At 55.3% G+C, this 21,644-nt stretch overlaps 1 protein-coding gene across 2 annotated transcripts; it reads left to right on the plus strand.

Moving 5' to 3' along the window:
• Nucleotides 1–1,792: 1,792 nt before the first annotated feature.
• Nucleotides 1,793–20,639, plus strand: PLLP (plasmolipin). Of its 2 annotated transcripts, none has more exons than XR_007147327.1 (4): nucleotides 1,793–2,055; nucleotides 16,072–16,245; nucleotides 18,380–19,088; nucleotides 19,640–19,747. XR_007147327.1 is itself a non-coding variant. In XM_047835236.1 (4 exons), the coding sequence occupies exons 1-4, from the start codon at nucleotides 1,921–1,923 to the stop codon at nucleotides 19,754–19,756; spliced, it is 549 nt and encodes a 182-aa protein (XP_047691192.1). In that variant the 5' UTR covers nucleotides 1,793–1,920; the 3' UTR covers nucleotides 19,757–20,639. The 2 variants fall into 2 exon arrangements, 1 of the variants encoding a protein (XP_047691192.1); XM_047835236.1 differs by having other exon boundaries at nucleotides 18,380–18,502; nucleotides 19,640–20,639.
• Nucleotides 20,640–21,644: the final 1,005 nt, after the last annotated feature.

The following is a 21,644-nucleotide window of genomic DNA, read 5'->3' on the forward strand; positions in this document are numbered from 1 at the left end:
GTCTTTGCAGATTAGATTCTTGATATGGGAGGTAATCTGGATTACCTGGGTGGGCAGAGATTGGGGAGATGAGGTCACAGGTCAAGGTCAAGGCCACCACCCAGAGCTAGAAGAACAAGGAAGATAGTCTTCTAGAGCCTTCAGAGGAACAGCTGTCCTACTGATACCTTGATTTTGACTCACTGAAACTGATTTCGGATTTCTGGCCTCTAGAACTGTAAGGGAGTACATTTCTGTTTTGTTTTGTTTTTGTTTTTGTTTTGTTTTTGTGTTTGTTTTTTAAGCCACCATGTTCAGGTGGCAGCCACGGGAAGCTATTCTGATCATCTAAATAGCCCTATGGGACCTGGTCTCTTCCCACCTGTCAAATCTCCCCCTTGCTCACTTTGCACACAGCCCCACCAAGGATCTTTCTGTTCTTCAAACTAACTAGCTTCCTCCAGCCCCAGGGCCTTTGCACTAACGAAGTTGTTCTCCCAGATCTTCCCTAAGGCAGACCGTACTGATGATTCAGTTCTCTGCATAAATGTCACTTCTCTGAGAGGTTTTCTGTGCCTAGTTTATCTAAAAATTGCCTCCTGGCCATCTCTGTCACATCCTCCTATTTTATTTTACTCACAGCATTTGTCACTGAAGTCATTTTTTCTTCCCAGTTCATTACTTGTCATCCCCAGTAGAAAGTGGGATCTGAGGGGCGCCTGGGTGGCTCAGTCGGTTGAGCGTCCGACTTCGGCTCAGGTCACCATCTCACGGTCCGTGAGTTCGAGCCCCGCGTCAGGTTCTGTGCTGACCGCTCAGAACCTGGAGCCTGTTTCAGATTCTCTGTCTCCCTCTCTCTCTGACCCTTCCCCGTTCATGCTCTGTCTCTCTCTGTCTCAAAAATAAACAAACATTAAAAAAAAAAATTAAAAAAAAAAAAAAAAAAAAAAGAAAGAAAGTGGGATCTGAGAAGCCTCACCTGGCTTGTACCTGCTGTATCCCCAGGGCCTGGGTTAGGGCCTGACATATAGTAGGGGTTCTGCAAACACTGGTTGGTAAATAAATAATCTGTACAAGCGTCCAAGGCCTGAAGGGTGTGTGTACGTATGCGCATGCGCGCGCGTGTGTTTCGGGGTGCAGGTGGAACAATGAAACCCTAACTCCAACATCGTCTCCCACCTTGTGAGTGGCTTCCCCCCATCACGGTATGTCAGGGGCTTCATTTATTTTACACAACAGTCCCTCTATTACAGACGAGGAAACCGAGGCTCAACGATCTTCTAAGTTACTGCTTAGCGCGTTCGGAAGTGAAAACCACATCAGTGGAGTCAGGTGCAGCCACAGTTTACTCAGCCCCTCACCTCCTGGGTGCTAGGTCTCCCGGACTCCTTAGGCGGCGCTGCACAGAGGGGCGGACCTCGCCTTAAGGAGAGAGCTCAGAGAGAAGGGCACCCAGCGCCCTAGAGGCATCCAGGAGAGGGCCTGTAGCACTGCGCTCTGCCAGCCGAGTTTACCCTGGGCTTGGAAGTGACGGGCTAGGAGGGCGCGGAGCAGCGGTCAAGGCTGCGGTGAGGGTGAGGGCGAGTCCCGGCAGGCGGCTTTCCTCGCTAGAGAACGGAGCCGCCGTCCAGGCTGGTTGTGGCAGAGACCCATCTCATCGGCCGCGGTCTCGGTGTCCCCGTCTGGAAAGTGGGACGCGGCCTCGAACAGCTCGGGGTGGGTGGGGGCGGCCTGCGGGGAGCGAAGCGTTAAAGGGGCGGGTCCCGCGGGGGGGGCGGGGCCGCAGCTCGGCAGCACCTGAGGGCTCGCGGCTCCCCGCCCCTGCACTGCGCGGAGCGCTGGAGCCGGAGCCCCCGGGGAGAGCCGCGCGGCTGCGGGCACTCGCGGCGGGAGGGGCGGCGGCGGCGGCCGGAGGGACGTCTGGAGGCTAGCGGAGCCGCCATGGCCGAGTTCCCGTCGAAAGTGAGCACGCGGACCAGCAGCCCCGCGCAGGGCGCCGGCACCTCGGTCTCCGCGCTGCGCCCGGACCTGGGCTTCGTGCGCTCCAGCCTCGGTGCGCTCATGCTGCTGCAGCTGGTGAGCGCGCGCGGGCCCGCGGGGTCGGGGGCGGCCGGGACGGGAGGAGTCGGGGCTCCGGGGGCTGCCTGGTTTGCTCCTAGTACACCGTCACCTTCGGCTCCCGTGGGCCGCGACGCGCGGTGCCTATCCCGGGGCGCCTCCGGGACGCACGACCCCGAGACCACCCTGGAGGCCTCTCGCCTCGAGACCTCCCCGTTGCAGACCCTGCAAGGACCCGCGTTCGGGGGCCCGCTCTCGCACGCCGGTCGAGCCCTGAGGTGGTCACTGGAGGCCAACCAAAGGAGCGCTCACAGACGCACAATCGCTGCGCACAACTGTCTCTTTCTCAGTCTCTGCCTTTGCCAGGACGTGGCCCCAGCTCTCCGGGGCACCCGGCTGGAGTGAGGCAAAGTCCCCTCCGAGTGGCTCCGCGTAGTCACTCCCCAGAACACTCCTTGTCTAATCGAGAGGGCACATCCGTTCCGGCGCGTACATTTAGACACGGCCCTGGGGGCTCCCGCGCGAGAGCCGGGCCTTTCTGGCTTCCACTGGGTGCCCCACCAGGTTCCAGCCGGTTTGGCCGGTCCCGTGGGGCCGAGATACCCCGCCCGATGCAGGCGGGAGGGATTTGTGGGAAGCTAGAGGCAAGGCTCGGATGCCTCCCCGACCCTGTGCACACCCCGGGAGGGGCAGACCGGTGGGGACGCCCCACTCCTCCACACATCAGTTCAGGCCCATAGTACCCTCAGGTGGCAGTCAGGAAGCCGGGTGGCTGCCCCTGTGGGAAGCTTCCCCACCAACGGAGGGTCCGTTTTCAGAGGACTAGGGTGGAACTGGAGGTGGGTCAGGATCCATTTTCTTTTAGGGCATCTCCTGCCGTCCCCTCCTGCTGGGTCCTAGCTTAACTGCCAGGCTGGAAGTCTAGGTGGTCGGAGATTTCCGCCCGCGCCCCCCCCCCCCCCCCCCCGGTGTCTGCCCGCCTACATCTGCACCTGGGTCAGTGCTAGCTCTGTTTTAGAACTTCACAAATCTCTCCCTGGGGCCCCCCTCTCCATCCCAGTCTCAGACTCTTGGAGGGGTTTGTTTGAAATGTAGATTCTGGATCCCCACCCCGGAAGAAATGTGGAATTGGAATTTGAATCTCAGGAAGTGCAGCCCAGAAATCTACATTTGCAATCTTCTCTCAGTTGTTTGGGAGATTCTGGAAGGTGGGTAGGACGTCAGGTTGGGGGCTGATTGAAGTCTGCTGGTAGAAAGCACCTCTCAGGAGACGTGCTCCTCCTGGGTGGGAGCCTCTGTCCGGCCCTGGGGGCAGAGGAGAGGGGGGATGAATTCGGAGAGGGAGCTTTTGAGTGGGACTTCACTGAACTCTGTGGCAGAGCGAAGGAAAGGGGGTTCAGAGTGTGGGGTGCTGTGTGAGCAGGGTTTGGGGATGGGTGAGTGGAGAGGAAGTTGGGGGGAGTAGGAGTCCGGTTGGTGAAGCTGGAGTTGAAGCCCTTTTTCTGAGGAGGTCGGAAGCTGAGGGCCTCGACTACCACCGCGGGAGATGGGAACCCGGTTCAGCTGGCAGCCTCAGCGGGGTTTGCAACAACGGGGAGATCTCTACTGGGCTCTGCAGAGGATGGTGGGCTGGAACCCTAGGCCGTGATCCTGGTAGTCTGGCATCATTTGCATTTGAACACTGAGAGCTGGGGTTGAGCAAATAAGAGGGCCCTGCTGTCCCTGCCAGATCCCCGGTCGATTCCTCTGCAGGAGGCTGTTTCTGATTTGGGGGTCCCTGTGGGCCCAGCAGCCCCGCGCTGAGCATCTGGGCCCCTTGCACAGATATCAACACTGAGGTCTACGTAGAGTGTAGGACTTGCCACGAGGCCTGTGGGGAAGCTTGGCACTTAGGTCTCCGGACTCCTAGGGACTGGGTGTGAGTGGGGTGGCCTTCCTTTGCCCTCCCTGAAGTGCCTTTGCCCCTGGAGGTGGGGGGATGAGGGTCTCTCATCAGAATTCTGAAGACCTGCACCCTTTAGTGCCTTAACCAATCTACTTGTGGGAGAAGCTGTTTCCTGAGCTGTTTCTTTGGTCACAAAAGACAGTTTCAATGGATGGCTTCCTGGTTCCACCCAACAGGCACCGCCATCTGCTGGGAAGCCATGAAAGCTCCCACCAGTCAGGTGCGAACCATGCTCCAGGTTCTTTGGCAAGGGCATTCTGTCCTCTTATTCTCCCCATTTTACAGGTGAGTAAGCTGAGGCTCAGAGGTTAGTTATTTGTCCAAAATCTCACAGAGTGAGAGAGCTGGGATCTAAGCCCTGGGTGGTCAGACTTTTCTGGCTCATGTTCTTAACTACCACGATCAGCTGTGCTCCCACAGGTCACAGGTGTGGTGCTTTTGAGGGAGTGATGGAGGTCATCCCTGACACCTGCCTGCTCTCCAGGAGCTCTTAGTCTGTGAGGGAGGTGCCCAGAGGATGAACGTTTTGTGCACGGATCAGGGAAGGCTGCATGGAGGAGACAGTAAATGGGAGATGAAAGCTAATTCTCCTTTATTTCCCAAAGGATTTGGTGACGTTTTCTAGAAATGGTGGGAGGAGGGAGGAGGGGTGGGCAGAAAGGCCCCAGCTCCTTGGGAAGGAGATGTGCTTTTTGGTATTAAATGTGTCCTGAAGAACCTCAGTGTTCACTGATTTATCACCCCCACATCTGGGTCCAGAAAGAATTTAAATGGAATGTGATATTAAGCCATGTACAGCAGAAAAGTTAAAGTAATATATTGCTTTTTTTTAAAAGTTTGTTTGTTTATTTAGAGAGAGGGAGAGAATGAGAGAATCCCAAGCAGACTCTACACTGTCAGTGAGAAGCCCGATACAGGGCTTGAATTCACGAACCATGAGGTCATGACCTGAGCCAAAATCAGGAGTAGCTCGCCCGACCAACTGAGCCACCCAGGCACCTCTAAAGTAATATATTTCTTAAAGTTGGTGTGTGTGTGTGTGTGTGTGTGTGTGTGTGTGTGTGTGTGTGTGTTGGAGGGGGAATGGTTGATTTAAAGAGAGCTAAAAAGAGATCACTGTACTAGGAATCTATAGCAAGTTTAGGGTTGTTGATTCTTTTAAAATTTTTTTTTAAGTTTATTTTGAGAGAGAACGGGCGAGTGGGGGAGGAGCAGAGAGAGGAGAGAGTGGGAAGCCGCTGAATCCTACACAGGGCTCAAACTCTGGAACCACAAGGTCATGCCCTGAAGGCTGTTGATTCTTTGTTGAGTTTCCTAGCGGCCTAGGCAAAGGGGGAAACATGATGCATTTATGAAGGTAGCATCTAAAAAGCAAGCAGACGAGTTTGATCTAGAGATAATTCTTGGTCATAAAGACTTCCAGAAAAAACTGGAGGCTTTGATGCTGCAAATCTTTGTGTGGCTAGGATGTGGCAGGAAAGTTGTGCAAGGTGTGGTCAACTGATACTTATGGCCCTGGGGGAAAAGATGATCCTACCTGGGTTTACTGGTGAGGAACTTGTATAAGGTCATACCCGGTAGAGTGTCACAGTCAGAATTTGCACTCAGATCTGGGAATCCAAAGCTTTGGCTCTAGCCTCCTGTTTTGTGTTTGGTTTTTTCGTTTTGTTTTTGTTTTTGTTTTTTTTTGGTGGGGGGGTGGAGGTTTCTAGGGTGCTTTGGAGCAGAAGGAAAGGAACTTCAGGAAGAGAGACTCGTCAGGGGCCAGGGCCACTAGGGAAGGCTTCCTGACAGAAGTGGGCCCTGAAGGGTTTAGTTACAAGGAAGGGAGTAGGAAGAAGGAGGTTCCGAACAGATGAACCTCAGAACAGGTTGTGTAAAAGTCCAGCAGTCAGAAGGCATCCCTGAGGCCTCAGGCGCAGAAGCCCAGATAAATAGACTGTGGCAATAGGGCTGTCAGTATTTGGTACCTTCTGTCCTTCCCTTTTTGCAGGTGAATGAACAGCTCTCAGAAGCTTCACCTGTCACTAGGTCACTGTGATCCATGGGTCTTGCAGAGTACTGGGGGGAGCGAGCCTTCGTGTCCTTGTCGGTAAAAGAGTGCTGGTGAGATAGCGAGGAATATGGAAGATGATGCTGTAAAGGGCTTGGTGCAGCGTGTTTTGGAATGAAGGGCAGTTAGGATTCACAGAGCCATAGAATCCTAGGGTTCTTATGCTTGCTTCCAGAGGTCCCTCGAGCTTGCATGCTTCCAGGGACGGGGAGCTCAGTTCCTCTCAAGGCTGCCTGCTCCATCCTTGTGTATTTGGGAGTGTTAGAAAGTTCTTCCTTAAGGTGATCTTGGCTCTGTCCCCAGCCCCCCCGCAGGCACTTCGTTCCTCTCCAGGTGGGGGGCAGGGCAAGTTCCCTGCAAGTTACCTCTCTCCTCCAGGAGGAGGGGAGGAGGCTGCCCGGGTGAGGTGGTTGGGGTCTCAGAAGTGCGTGCAGAGGTCAGCCACATTGGAATTGCAGTGCCGGGGCCTCCCAGGGCTTTCCTCTTTCCTGAGCACTGAGACTTGGGGGTTTAGCCTCCTTGGTTAAAGGAGCGTTCCAGGCCCTGCGAGCTCATCTTCTGCCTCCTGTGTCCAGAGGAAACCCTCGCTTTGTATTGTTAGCTCCGCCCACACGCCATTGGGTCCTGCCTGGAGGGAGTCGAGTATTCGCAATAAATATGTGAGCACACTCTCCTTAAAATGTCAAAACTTAGAACACAGAAGGCCAAAGTTATTCTTGGATCACCTGCCCCTCTCCTCAAGGGGACCACTGTTGGGTGTTTCTGGTTCTTTTTCCTGTACATTGTAAAAAAACATGGATGCTTTTATTCTGTATCCTTTGTTCAGCACTTTGCTTTTTTTACACGCCAGGCACCTGAGATCCTTTCTGTCATACCGAGCTGTGTCCCTCCCTGTTAACTGTTTCAGGGTCTGCCCTAGTGTCACTGTTTCTCTGTTGAGGGGCCCATTTAAGGGGTGGCCCAGTCGGTTAAGCATCGGACTGTTGATTTCAGCTCATTCGTGATGCCAGGGGCTTGGGATCAAGCCCCACGTCCAGCTCTGCATTGAGCGTGGAACCTGCTTAAGATTCTCTCTCACCTTCTGCCCCTCTCCCCTGCTCACACTTTCTCTAAAAAGTAGTATTTCTTTCAAAACTGTTGTATTGAGGAAATTATACAGGCACATGGCAAAACATTCAAACAATGCAAAGGGTGATTAATGAAAGCCGCGTCTCTCTCATCCCGGACGCGTCCCCCGAGGCAGCCACCTGTGCGAAGGCGTCGTCCCCGCTGAGTCGAAGCCTTCTACACATAACCGTGTCCTCGCTTAACAACCACAGATGGGAACACTGTGTGTGTGTGCCTACCCCGCCTGGCAACCCCCTTGGGGATGTTCTATGTCAGCACACACTGCACTGTGTTTCTTTTTCGGATCCTTTATGCTCTTCATTTCTTTAATAGGTAATACATTTACTGCAGTTCAGAGTAAAATAGCCTGGGCCAGAGCGCGGTGACAAATCTCTGTCCCTTCCTGGTTTCGAGTTGCCCTGTCCACCCCCCACTCTTGTTTCCCAGCTGCCTTTGTTTCTCAGACTTTTTCTTTAAGGAGAGAAACGCACATGTGGCACACCTGTCCCCGCATTACCCAAGGGATACGGTCTCTCCGCATCCTTCCGCACTTCGCCTTTTCCACTCAAAAATGTGTCTTGGCGGTCTTTTTGTCTCCGCGTGTGGAGCACGGTCACATTGGTCTTCGGGCTTTGCAGCGTTCCATTGTGTGACCTGAGCGGCCCGTTCCTTTGTGGACAGACACGTGGCGTTTCCACTCTTGCTGCTGCCCACGCTGTCGCAAGGAACGATCTCACGCGAGCCCCTGAGCGCGTCTGTACAGTACATTTCCAGAAGTAGGACTGCTGGCTCAGGGTATGTGTGTGTGATTTTGAGAGAGAGTGCCACACGCCCTCCGTAGGGGTCGCCAGCCTGGTGAATTAGCACCTGCTCCCGTCTGATAGGTCAGGGTAGCACGGGCAGTAAGGAGCGTTTGCATTTCTCTTATGAGTGAGGTTGACCTTTAAAAAACGTGGTAAGACACTTTCCCATGAACACACAGCAGCAAGCAGTAGCCCTGAATTCCGGGTTACTGGCTGGGTGGCCTGGGGTGGTCTCCTTAACCAGCTATAAATGGAAGGAGCCTGCAAAGCCGTCCACTCTGGTGGATGGTTGCTGTTTCTGTGTGGCAGGGTCAGGTGTTGGTCAGCCCTTGAGAGCTGGTGAGTTGTTTGTGTGGCGGGATTCAGTGAGGACCGGGCCCTGATCTCCTGTTCGTAGAGAGTCTAGGGGAGCCACCGGGGTGCCGCCCTGGTCCCCATGGCCACCAGGAACCTGTATGGTGGGCAGGGAGGGGTGGAACTATTTTTCTTGGTAGCCCAGTGAGCTCAGCCCTCGATGCTAACAAGCCCTTTGCTGTTGGTCTGGGTTGGCCTGTCCTGTTTGCCCAAGGGGGAGAGGCCAGGGTGGCACCCCAGGGTCTCATAGGGAGATTAGGGCACGAAGGCAAGGGCCGAAGGCCATGTAGGGCTCAGCATTCAAGCTGCTAGGCGATAGACCTGGGCCTGTTCTAGGTCATTCTAGCTTTCATTTGGGGGTGAGGGAGTCACACATCAGATGATCTGCCACCCTATATGAGGCTGGCCAGATGGGGTCACCTGTCCCTCCTTGAAGTTAAGATGGGGCAGGGCTTGTGGGTTGTCACCCACAACAGGTCTAGAGTCAGGACCAGAGCCAGTGTCTGAGGAAGGAGGGTCAGGGAGTATGGATGACCTTCAGTTCAGGCTCTCTGTACCACCCTGTTCCCCATCAGGTGGGGCCAGGCTGCATGGGTTTAATGAAGTTCCATATACTCCCGACAGCCAGCTCTCTCTGGAGGGTCACTGGCGGGACTGGGATCTGTTTGTGGTGCCAGGTCCCCCAGGGTGCTAAGTACATAAGCTTCTGTCATCCCTTGTGCCCCAGGGTTCAAGGTCTGCCCTGCCCCTTCTCTGCCCTGGTCTCCCCCTCCCTCCCCACCCCATAATATGGAGACCCGTCCTCCTCTGGGCGTCTCCAGCTGCTGGGCCGCAGAACTGTCCAGGCCCCACTCCTTACTGTGTAAGACCTTGGGCCAGGTCCAGATCTTCTAAGGGCTTGGTTTCTTCATCTGTGAAATGGGCTGTCTGGCCCCAGAGTGGAGAATGGGAACTGGCCCGGGGATAAGCAGGAGGCAGTCCATTGGGAAATTTTTCTAAAACTCTGAGGGAGACCACAAAGTAACAGGGTAGCAGAGGGCTCCTTGACACGCAGAGTGCAAGCAGAGTGGGCTCCTTGACAGGCACTGGAGGTAGGGGGCTCTAGGGGCAGCTGGGCCGCTGGGGTGGGTGTGCAGAAATCTCTTCCACCTCTGGGATTTAAAATTTTCAGTTCCGAGACTCAAGACTAAAGAATAACAAGTAATGTGACAAAAGCCACATTTGGAAAGCCTTGCCTCTGGGTGAGCCAGGCCCTGGGCCAGTATTCCCGTCCCCGTGCTCCCTGCCACAGCCCGGGGTGGGAGCCACGTGCTGCGTGCGCAGATTCTGGTGGCAGGCTCTGTGTTTCTTTCCCAGGGTCCGTAAGGGAGCCTGGCGCACAGCCGGCCTTCAGGAGACTTTGTTCAATGACCGAATCACTCTCCCGTGCCCGCTTTCCAGTGAAAGGGAGGCTGAGAGGAGGTAAACACGGTGCCAGGCCTGGGGGAGCCGGGAGGTGGCCCCAGGGCTCCCTGAGTGCTCAGGTATACAGTGTATACAGCAAGCGCTCAGAGTATACAGAGCGGGAATTCCGCGGAGCCTAACCCCCAAGCCCGCCTCCTCTGCACCAGGAGGGGGTGGTGCGTGGGGTTGTTGTGGCCAGTTCAGGCACCCGGAGCCTCTGTCCCCTGCGCCTTTGTCTCCTGTGACACAATGGGTGGCTTTTTGTCCCCATAAAGTCCCTTTCACTGTAGGGAGAAGGGCCAGGGCGGGGGTGGAGACTGGGCCTGGCCAGGCCAAGTTCTGAGTGTCCTCAGCTGCCCAGATGTGTCCCTGTGAGGGGGAACCCCGGAAGGGCTCATGTCGCCCCTGGACCTCAGTTTCCTGGATGGTGCAGTGGGGAGAAGGGAGTCCTGGGGGCTCTTGGGCGGGCCCCATCCTCATATCGTCTCCAAAACCTTTGGGTTCATTGTCAACGTTTAAGCTGAAAATTTCACATAGAGATTCAGATGTTTATTGTCTCTTGGAAAATTGGAAGTCCTGGAACCCTGGGCTGCATTCCTCCAGGTGCCAGCAGGCTGCTCTCAGCTCCGCAGTCCCTACCTGACCCACCTTGGCCATTTCTGTGACCTGCCTGCCTTGGCTGAGTTTGAGTCCCCAGTGTCAGACTCCAGGCTCTGAGGTGCTGTCCCTCCTCGTGGCTCCCTCACTCTGGGGGATGGGACAGTCTGACAGCCCCCGAAGTCACTCCGGACTCCTACAGCTGTTAACTTTTTCCTTTACCTGCAATGACACGCCTGCGAGGTGATCAGGATAGGTGTGCCTGCCCAGCTGTCTCACATGTCAAATGAGGAAATAGACCAGAAAGGTTAGGTGACTCTCCCAAGGCTACACAGCAAATCCACAAGGGTCTGACCTAGCCCAGGAAGTGGAGAGGGTTAGGAGAGTCGGGGTGACTGTCCCTGGGTGGGAGAGGACTTAGCTTAGTGCTGGGCTGCTGGAGTCCCTCCCGTACCCGGGGGGGGGGGGGGGGGGGGGGGCTTTGGGTCCCCCTGGGGGGGAGGGGGTGTGCATTGGGAGTGCCAGGCCCAGACTGAAGGGAGCCTTGGGGAACATAAGCAGACCTTCCCTGTTCCTGTTGTACTAAGGGGAAGACCGAGGTCTAAGGGCTGAAGGGTTCTGCCCAGGGCCCTTCAACCTGTGAGGAACAGAGAGTATACTTCCAGGAGGTGTTCTAGAGCTGAGCTGGGCCACCTGACGTTCTGGGGCCTCCTCTCCAGATAAGCCCAGCTGCCTTATCTGAAAGACGGGTGGGGCACAAGCTTATCACTTAATACACGGTGCCTGGTGCTTAAGGTTAGATACATTCTTTATCTGAGGGAGGCCTCCCCCCCCCCCCCCCCCCCAAGGAACTGCACACATTGTTACTACCTCAGGAACCCAGGCAGAGAATGGATTGGAAAACCCATATTCCAACCCCTCAGACTGAGAATTACAGTAGAACCTGTATTGAGTGGTAAGCCCATGTTGGGTATTGATCTGAGTACCTTACAGATATTTATTTGATCTCAGAACTACCCTATGAGGTAGGCACCTTTTGAAGGTGAGGACACTGCGGCACAGAGAGGTTCAGCAACTTGCCCTAGGTCACGCAGCTAGGAAGTTGGCAGGGCCAGAGCTCGAACCCAGTGAATTAATAGGCCAGCCTTCCGTCAAAACTGATGCCAGTGTCACACAGATCAGATCATGACATTCATCTGCAGTCAAAAGTTGCTCAGAAAGACATACTGGTTTCCTAGGGCTGTCATAAGAAAATACCAATAAACTGGGTGGCTTCAAACAAATTTATTGTCTCGCAGTTCTGGAGGCTAGATGTCCAAAATCAATGTGTGGGCATAGTGGGTTCCTTCTGGAGGCTCTGAAAGAGAACCTTTTCCCTGCCTGTCTCCTAGTTTCTGGTGGTTGCCAGCAGTCGTGTTCCTTGGCTTGGGGACATATCACTCTGGTCTCTGTCTCCATCTTCACATGGCTTTCTACTTCTGTGTATCTCTGTCCGTTTTCCTTCTTTTTATAAGGACACCAGTCACTGGATCAGGGCCCATCCTAATCAAGGAATGCCTTTCTGTCTGGCATTTGTGATGAATCTCTCCTCTTTGCAGGTGATTTTAACAAAAATATCGCTGTTCTTCAATTGTTTAGAAATTCTTTTGTAGGTGCAAAGGTCCTGGGGAATGTGTGAATGTGTCCTTTTTGACAGTCCTCATTTAAAGAGAAAAATCTCGGATCTGAAGTCTTTAGATTTTTTCCTCAGGGGGATAAAAAAAAAAAGGCCTGCACCTTCAAGATTTCCAGACAGTTCTCTTTATCTATAGTGCTTGTCCGAAGGAGATGTTGCAAGGGATGCATTAAAGGCGCGAGGGGATAAGGTTTGGTTCTGTGTTTGTGTGTCTGTTTCTCACAGAGAAACACGGGGGCAGATGATGAATGTGTAGGCAAGAGACAGGGACCCGGAGGTAAAGGCCACTTCGATATTGGTTGAATGAATGATCTCAGCGAGACGCACGTGCTCAGGGCACCAGAGCTGCAAGGTGACTGTCGCGGACAGAGGGGCCTGGGTAAGGCCCTGGAGACAGGCGGCTTCCTGCTGTCTGCCCTCAGCTACCTACCGCTGTCTCCCTCCTTCTGAAAAGTGGTGTTTACTCTCCTAGAGTGGACCATAGGACAAGCCCTCTGACCCCTTCTTCCCGCTAAAGTGTGGGTCCACAGCAGGAGGGCTGCTCAGGCTGGCAGAGGGGTCGGCAGATGTGGGGCTGCCCTGTCCTGAATGGGGTCTCCCTGAGGCCCTGGCCTGGGGTGCCCCGTTGGGATTCTTGGGGGAGAGCAGACGGGAAAAACCAGAGTGTCTGGTTCAGATGGAGAAGTGGACTTTTCCTTGTCTGAGGCAGAAACCGAGGCGGCGGCTCCCAGGGCACGGGGCCAGCGGGGCGCAGCCAGGAGGGACACCAGAAATTCCTGCTGCTTATCTAGCAGCTCATCTCTCCGCTTGCTGGTCTGGAAACCAGGGCTGGAGGGCAGGGCAGAGCCAGAAGACAGCTCAAGTGTCCTCATTTTTCACACAACACTAAGTGACCATCAGCAGCCTGGGTTCCAGAGAAGGACAGATCTGGGTTCAACTTCGGCCCTGCCCTTTACCCACGGGTGATCATGGGTGACCACAGGCTCATTTCCCTCTGAGCTTCTGTTTGGAAAATGGGGAAAATAAATAGTACCAACTGGTGAGGGGGTTACAGGGAAACAGTGAAATAAAAGGGGAGGTGCTTTCCAGAGGCCTGTGCGGCACCGAGCTGGAGAGCATTAAGTGGTTATTGCGACCAAATCTAGGAGTAATAATACTGATAATTCATAGGTGTACATTAGGGTAGACCGAATTGGTCCGTCTTCCTTCCTCCCTCCCTCCCCCCACCTCCCTCCCTCCCTCCCTCCCCCCACCTCCCTCCCTCCCTCCCCCCACCTCCCTCCCTCCCTCCCTCCCTCCCTCCCTCCCTCCCTCCCTCCCTCCCTCCCCTCCTTCCTTCCTAGTATTTCCTTACTTTTGAGAGGGAGAGAGAGAGGGAGACAGGATCCAAAGCAGGCTCTGCGGTGACAGAGAGTCCAGTGCATCGCTTGAACTCACAGACCGTGAGATCGTGACCTGAGCCGAGGTTGGACGCTTAACCGACTGAGCCACCCGAGCGCCCCCGAATTGCTCTTTTCTTGATTTTCATTGCACTGCGTTTTCAACTTCCTTTTAGGTAGTTGGAACCTGCAGCACAATGTCATGGAGGCCTGTAAGGACCCTACTTTAAGATCATTCTTTGTCCCTGATGTGCTGAGTTCTCACCTGGGAGGGTCCTGCTGCTTTAGGAGGGTTGGTTCTCCTTCGGAGCAGCTCTGGGGGGGGGGGGGGGGGGGGGGGGAGTCTCTGCCCCCCTGACGTGTCTGTTTTGAGCAGGGTATGCTGAGGATGGGTGGTGGAAGGTGGGGCGATGGGCTGAGACAACCTGGCTCAGAGGCCTCACTGGGAACGGCTCTGTGCCCAGTTTGTGTGCCTGTGGGCAAAGCCCTGCCACCTGTCCCACCTTCCTCACCTGCAAAGCGGGCCTGCCCATCTCCGATGGGGCAGCTGAGGCTGGCGTGGTGCAGTATGGGTGGTGTCCCTGCGGACCCACCCCACTGGGTGACGGGGAACGGGCGCAGGGCTCTGGAGAGGAGGAGTGGATGCCTTTCCCGCCTCCCGCCCTGGGCCGAGATCTCTCCCCGGGTGGAGGGGGCAAGGCCCGCAGCACATCCACTGACTCACACCTGCTTCCTCTTTTAGTACACAGCACCTGTGCAGGGCAGGTGTCTGACTCCTACTTCATGGATAAGGAAACTGAGGCCTGTTAGCTCCGAGCACATAGGTATTGAGCAGGTATATGTGCCAGGCACTGTTGAGCACCGGAGATGCAGCAGTGACCAAACCTGGATTCCTCACGGGGCCTGCATTCTGGTAGACAGAGCCGCACAGAGGGGGAAAGGTGCTCGCCCGGTGTCCCACAGCACGGGCAGGATTGACCCCCAGCTGTTGCCTCCCAGGCCTGGGGCTCCACCTCCCACTTTCCAGCGGTGCTGTGGGAGGGACGCCAATCAACCACACCCTTCCCCAGCCTCTTGTGCCGGAGCGGCAGGAGGACGCGAAGGGAAGGTCGCAGGAAGGGAAGGTCGCAGGTCGCTCTAGGGGTTGCTGGACTCCAGGCCCACTCACCTAAGGCCGTTCCTGCCCTGCCCCCCAAGTGTAGGGGGATGGGTACTGAAACCTCCCTTTTGGTCCTTGGCAGGGGTGCTTCGGTGGGGGTGCCTAGCAGGTGCCCAGCACTGGCCGGCAGAGGAGCTTTTGGCCTGGGGGGCGGGAGGGGGGCACTTTTTGTCTCTGAGACCAGCGGCTAGAGGTGGATCTTGCTTCTGAGGCGCTTCTCTGGGATCCAGCCGACGATCTGCTCATTCTCAGGTTGTGGCAAGGTCACTGCGAGGCCTGCTGCCACGTGCCTGGATGCCACCCGAGGAAGAAGAGGGCATCTCTCTCTGTGCATCTTCATTAGCAAAGGAGCCTTTCTCCAAAGCCCCATGGTAGACCCTCCCTGCCTCAGCAGCCAGACCTGAGTCACGCCTAGCTCCAGGGATTCCAAAGAATGCCCTTGGGGACAAGGGAGGACGCCTCAGCCTAGGGGTCTTGGGCAGCAAGGAAGAGGGTAGGAGAGGTATGGAGGAGGCTGGGATGGCTACATGTGAGGTGTTGCTTGTGGGCTCTCCTGAGCCTCCTGGGCCGTGCCTCAGAGCAAGCCTGTTGCTCAGTCCCACACTGCCAAGTTCCCCAAGCCGGTATCAGCCTGTCTGCGCAGAATTCCCCGTGGCCCGGAGGGCAGTGTATCCAGCGGGGAATAGTAAAAGCAAACGTCTGTTGTACCCATTTATATACGTGAACTTACAGGTCCTTGATGTAGCCCTGTGAGGTAGGTATGGTCACTATACTCATTTTACAGATTGGGTGACCAAAGCACAGAGAGGTCGTGAACTTGCCCAAGGTCACACAGCTAGGAAGGGAGCAGGGTTTAAAATCAGGTAGTGGGCTGCAAGGTCCATGCCGTTAGCTGCTTCACACACTGCAGGGATATTGGAGCCCACCCTGCCATGTGGGAATGGTGTGAGACTCAGTTTCTTCCTGAGAAACGGGATGGTAGCACCTGTATAGAGAGGCAGTTAGGAGAGTCAGAGAAGGTGGGAAGGGCTTGGTAGGGTGTCACATGGAAGTCACCCTGAGGCCCTGGGTGGGAGCACAGCACAGACTGTGGGTTTTCCCACCTCTGGAAGTTGGACTGTGTCCATCCCTCAAGGATGGCAACTTCACCTTTCAGCAGCTTTTACTGAGCCCAGGTACTGGCTGCCAGGGTGCAGCTATGGGTGAGACAGTCATTGGCCTGCCCCCAGGGAACTTAAAGGCTGGGAAGGAAACAGTATCCCAGTCCTGGGTGGTAGGTGCCTAGGGGGGCCATGCGAGCACAAAAGAACGTTCTAGAACCCAGACTGGAGGAGCAGGGAAGGTGTCCCACGGTATGTAACATTTCACCTGAGGATTTGGTACATGGTGGTATACAGTAGGAGCCAGATAAATATTTTTCTCAACTAAATGAGAAATGTGTCCTGCAGAGGGAGCCCTGTGGCCTCCAGCCAGAGCGGTGGGGGTTCTGGGGGACTCTGGCCCTGTCTCATCCCTCCAGGTGCTGGGGCTGCTGGTGTGGGCCCTGATTGCCGATACCCCGTACCACCTGTACCCAGCCTACGGCTGGGTCATGTTCGTTGCTGTCTTCCTCTGGCTGGTGACAATTGTCTTCTTCATCCTCTACCTGTTTCAGCTGCACATGAAGTTGTACATGGTGCCCTGGCCGCTGGTGGTGAGTCTGGGTGGGAGCCGGGGGGGCGGGGGCGGGGGCGGGGGCGCTTCCAGGCTGACCCCTCTCCCTCCGTGAGGAGTGGCTCGTGGGTGCTGGCCCTCAGCCAGCCTGCAGGGCCAAGTGGGGGAGGGAAGATTGATGGCCACAAACCAGGGAGGACACAGGTTTGGCTTTCTCCGTGGGAGGGAGTAGAAGTGAGGAGCTCTTGAATGGAGAGCCCAGAGGCCATTTGGGATCTTGAAAGTATTTTTCCTTTTTGGGGGGCAATGGGGATTCCCGTGTTGCCAAGGGTCTGTCGGACTCTGGCAGCCCTGTGTCTGGAGGCTGGGCTGAGCTGTCCGGAATTACCCGGGACGAGGCCCTCACAGCCTGGGAGAGGGTGGTGACCCAGGTTCGTCCGGGCCAGTCTCCTCGGGACACAGAGCTGAGAGCGTCCATAGGAAGGACCCCGGCCAGACACACAGAGAGCTGCTGGGCTTTTTTCTCTGACCCGGAAAACCCCTGCAGCTGGGGTCTGAGGCTTTCAGCTCTGCAGCGAGGCAAGAGAGGCACATGATTGTAAGACAAGCGAGGCTGGGACTAGGCGGCATTGTTTGGAATTCAATGACTTTTTAAACCGAGGAAACGTGAGTCATCCTCAAGACAGACCGGGTTTGTTAGATCTTGACATCACTGGCAGGAGCCAGGCAGTGTTCGTGGCGGGCGCTGGGCTTGGAGGGAAGATCCTGGGATGAGGAGGGGTGGCCGGACTTCCTGGCTGGGATCCAGCCCTTGCTCTGTGTCCCAGGAGCCTTGAAGAAAGAGATCTCCCGAGATGGCGAGGCCTCAGTGTCCCTGATTGGGGCTCTAGCCCCAGCTGTTGATGGAAGGAGGCTCCTTTCCTGGGCCCATTAGCAGATAGGGCAGGGAAGGCTTGACTGCATCCAGAGAAGATTGGATTGGGATCGCCAGAGGGTCATTGTCTGGGACGGGGGCCACCAGCACCCTACAGGGCCTGGGCAAGATGAGTGAGTGAAGTAGATCAGGAGGGGTTCCGGAGACCCCGCATCCACCTGTCCATAGGGAGCCACCTCTCCTAGTTCCTACTGTTAGCGGGAGGGCAGGCCCCCTGGTGCCAACTCTTGATATGTTAGGATCGAAAGTTTTATATGAAATCTTCAGGTTTTCATATGAAATCTAATTTTAGAATGTTGGTGATTTTATTTATTGAAAATAACCTTTATTTTTTCTAAATGTTTATTATTTTGAGAGTGAGCGAGCAAATGAGCCAGCAAGCGAGGGGGTGGGGGGAGCAGAGAGAGAGAGAGAATACCAAGTAGGCTCTGATCTGTCAACACAGAGCCCCATGTGTGAGATCATGACCTGAGCGAAATCAAGAGTTGGACACTTAACCGGCTGAGCCACCCAGGTGCTCTTAGAATGTTGGTAGTTTTAAAATCTCTAGGTTGAACCAGACATGCCTGAGGGCCCCCAGTTTGCAGTGTCTGCTAAGACTGTTTACTGGCTCCAGGGGCCAAGCACTGGGGAAATGGGACTCAGCCTGAATGTCAGCTGAGGGTCCTCCCTGTCAGTCTGGTCCAGAACCCTGCGGGGTCCTGACCCTGGCATTTGACATGGGGGGCCTTGAGCCGAAGATGTGGCCAAAAGGCAGACATAGATTCCTCCCACCGGGGTAGAGAGGGATGTGAGGTGCTCCCAGGCCGAGCCTCAGGACCAAGGCCTGCAGTGCCAAGAGGGAGGGCCGAGCTTGCGCTGAGCCAACATGGAAGAGCGTGGCCCTGGAGTTCTTTAGCTGGTGCTCTTTAGCAGGCCTTGGTTCAATCTCCTGCCATTGGCAATGGGTTTTGCCTCTTGGGACCGCCGCTGCTCCTGACCAGATCACTTTGGGCCTCCCCATCGTGTCCCCTCCCCGCTGAGCCTTAGGTGTATTTACGTTCCCAGCTCAGATGGCCACCGGCCTGACCCCATGTGGACTTCCCTTCTAGTGGCAAAGACCCAGGTCTCCCTCCCCTTCCTTGAGCTCCAGCCCCGGTCCTGGCTACTAAAGGCAGGTGCCGTTGGGAACCAAGAGGTTCCACGCTTCCTGGAAGAGTCTGCTGTCTTAAGCCTGTTCTCCCCTCCCCCCGCCCCCCAGTTAATGATATTTAACGTGGGCGCCACCGTTCTCTACATCACGGCCTTCATCACCTGCTCTGCCGCCGTCGAGCTGACGTCCCTGAAGGGCACCCGGCCGTATAACCAGCGTGCGGCTGCCTCTGTGAGTATGGTTCCCCGGGGCGCCCGTGGCAGTTAGTTACAGGGGAGACGGGCCAGACCAAGTCTATGCCCCAGGACTCCCACCACTCTCTGGACTGAGGCCAGCACCCGCCACTGCTAGAGTTATCATCATCTCAGGGGTTCAGGGAAGCTGAGCTTTCAGTCTTCCATAATTAACAGTAAAACCTTGAGGAACCAGAATGCTTGGGAAGTACTTTGTGGTAGTAAATGAAGTTCTGGGTTAACCGTTGAACTTTGTTGTTAACCCGGGTGTTCCATACTGATTGACAGTCATATGCCCCCTGGGAGGACCTGTTAAAAACTGTCGGCCCTTCTTGAAAGGGGCATTTGCAAAACCTTTTGGCTTAAACCATTTGGGGGGATTTACAGGGTCTCTCAGAAAGGCCAAACTCGGGCTCCCCCGTGAGGTAGCCAGTGAAATACCAGTGACCCCCGCCACACCTGTCCTGCCTGACTCCAAGGGGCCCCACACAGACCTCTCCTCACAGGACCCTTTGACTCCCACAGTGAGGAGGACAGGGACTGGTAGTCCCTGTGGACAGACAAGGAAACGGAGGCTCAGAGAGGTGAGCACCCCTAGGGGAAGTCCAGGGTAGGACAGGAGCTAGACCAGGAAGAAGATGGTTTTGAAATCCGTGGTAGAGACACGGAGCTTCTGAAAATGGCCACCGGTGCTACCGTGGGGCACCTATGAACCGATTCCAGAAGATTCCCTGGAATCACAATGTTGTCTTTTTAAAACGAAATCCCTGATGTGTGTGTGAACTAGCTCCTACCCCTCGGTCACTCTTAGCACATCATCCAGTGGCCCTCATCACAGTCTGACATACCTTGCCTGCGTGGTTCTTAATAGATTCCCCCGCGAGAATGTAATGTCGGCAGCCCCAGAACCTGGCACCCATCGGCACCCCCAACAGACACTTGCTATAGGAGAGTATGGCTAAGTTGGAGTTGGTACGGGTGCCAGAGCAACTTGTTCTGGTTAATGGAGGGGCGTTGCTCAAGGTTTTGCTGTCTGTGGGTCTGAGGCAGTCTGTCTGGCACTCGGATCCCTGTCACCCTACCCCCCAGTGCCACAGCGCACACCAACTCAGCTTTGGTGTCTTCTTCCTTTCAGTTCTTTGCATGTTTAGTGATGATTGCCTACGGAGTGAGCGCTTTCTTCAGCTTCCAGGCCTGGCGGGGCGTGGGCAGCAACGCAGCCACCAGTCAGATGGCTGGCGGCTACGCCTAGGCCAGCTGTGCCATGGCCCACCTTGGGGCCAAAGGCTGCAGCTGGGTCACAGCTGGGTCACAGCGCGGGGTGGCCTGCAAGCCCGAGGCCTGAGCCCTTTGTGGAGTCGGCCTGGAAGGGACTACGCCTGCTCTGCTCTGCTCCTCAGACCCGGGCTCACCCAGCGCTCCTACGGAATCGGGATCCTTCCTCTGGTTTCGCCCAAGTCGGCAAGCGCCTGGGCTGGAGAGAGGCCCGTGGCTGACACCACCTGCCTGTCCCCCGTATTTAGTGGAAGGTGACGGGGGACACGGGGCTCTCCGCTTTGTCTTTAGAGACTCCAGTGTCCAAGGCTGGAGCCCAGTCTTCTCACCAACACTAAATACACTAACGAGGACTCCAGACCTGCAGCCGCTGGCCCACCGTAGAATAAGCCTAACAAGCCGCGCGTATTTACCTTAGTCTTTGCCCTGGGACTGCAGAGTGAGCTCTCTGAAACCGGCCTCATTCCTTCAGCCGCAATTCTGACCTGACCCTCCCTCCCTCAAGCCAACAGGTGGCTTCTAGGGAGTCATCTGTGGAAAGAGGGTTAGGATTTCTGACAGCATGGTCGTCCTTTTCCTGCATTTCAAACATACCAGTTATTTAAAGCAATCGGTCTTAAGCAACTTCTCAGCGATTAAAAACCTGGCCAGGTTTCCGTCTGGTACCCAAGCCCTTGTTTGTAATATCCCCTCTGGGAAAAGCTAACCGTGCCACCTGCTTCCCGGACGCTGTTGATTAGGCATATGGGACATGGAGGAGGGAGGGACTCAAGACCTTGCCTGGTAAGTTGTCCCGTGCTTGGTGACTTGGTTCTCTTTGGGTTTTTTGTTGTTTTTTACAAAAATAAAGCTGGAAGAACCTATTTGGAAAAGATGTTGGGTAATCATGGTTGTAGACGCTTATACAGCCCAGGAAGCCGCAGCTAAATGTTGTACTGGGAGGTTCAAAATCCGGTTCTGGACTTAGCACCCCCAGCTGCTACTCTGACCTGAGGCCACCTGAGTACCTTCCTGCTTGCTTTCTTTGCCAGGGACAGTTCCCCTTCATGCCAGCTGTCCTGACAGATTTAATAGATCCCTACCCCCCATTCTCAGAATGGTGTCCTTTTAACACTAAGCCAGTCAGTTATCCCAGCTTTAGGCACATCAAGGTCACCTTGCTGAAGGCGAGAGTGCCATCCTGTCCCTTGCCTCGAAAGTGTGCAGTTCAGAGATCAAGTCATCAACGCGAATAACAGGCTGGATCCGGGGGGCCGGCGGCAGACCACAGAGAGGAAGTCCTCCTGACCGAGCTTATGTTTCTGCTGCCACAGAGTAACATGCTTTGGATAGTAAGTAGGCTGAGGGGAGGGCATTTCTGGGCACCCCTTGGTCCTTTTGCAAAAACCCAGGGATAATTAGGATGTAACTCCAGTAGTCTGTAGGCTCCCCTTATCCAAGTTCTCGCTTTCTGCGTTTTCAGTTACTCGCAGTCAGCTAGTAGCCTGGGAGCAGGTGGTCCTCCTCCTGAGGCTACCAGCAGGGTCAAGCTGCGCCAGTCACCTCACTTCATCTCAGCCTGGGGGCCAGACCTCACCTCCCATCATCACAAGAGTACAGGAAGTAGGATATTTTGAGAGAGCCCACCGTCACGTAACTCTTATTACAGTATGTTGTTGTAACTGTTCTAATTTTCTTGGTGCTAACCTCTTACCATGCCTTTCTAAATTGAACTCTGTCACAGGTGTGGACGTACAGGGAGAAACAGTGTGAAGAGGGTTCGGTATTATCTGGGATCTCAGGCATCCACGGGGAGGGGGTGTCTCGGGACAGATCCCCTGCAGGTGGGGGCTACTGTTGAGTCCAACGGTTGGGGGGGGACCTGC

Source organism: Prionailurus viverrinus, chromosome E2 (genome assembly GCF_022837055.1).
Source record: "Prionailurus viverrinus isolate Anna chromosome E2, UM_Priviv_1.0, whole genome shotgun sequence".
Classification (NCBI taxonomy): Eukaryota; Metazoa; Chordata; class Mammalia; order Carnivora; family Felidae; genus Prionailurus; species Prionailurus viverrinus.

Excerpts from the sequence above, each read along its gene's own strand:
- PLLP (XM_047835236.1), top strand. The coding sequence starts at position 1,921 with ATGGCCGAGTTCCCGTCGAAAGTGAGCACGCGGACCAGCAGCCCCGCG. Across the intron at positions 16,246-18,379 it reads TGGTGCCCTGGCCGCTGGTG|TTAATGATATTTAACGTGGG; the intron begins GTGAGTCTGGGT and ends CCCGCCCCCCAG. Across the intron at positions 18,503-19,639 it reads ACCAGCGTGCGGCTGCCTCT|TTCTTTGCATGTTTAGTGAT; the intron begins GTGAGTATGGTT and ends TCTTCCTTTCAG.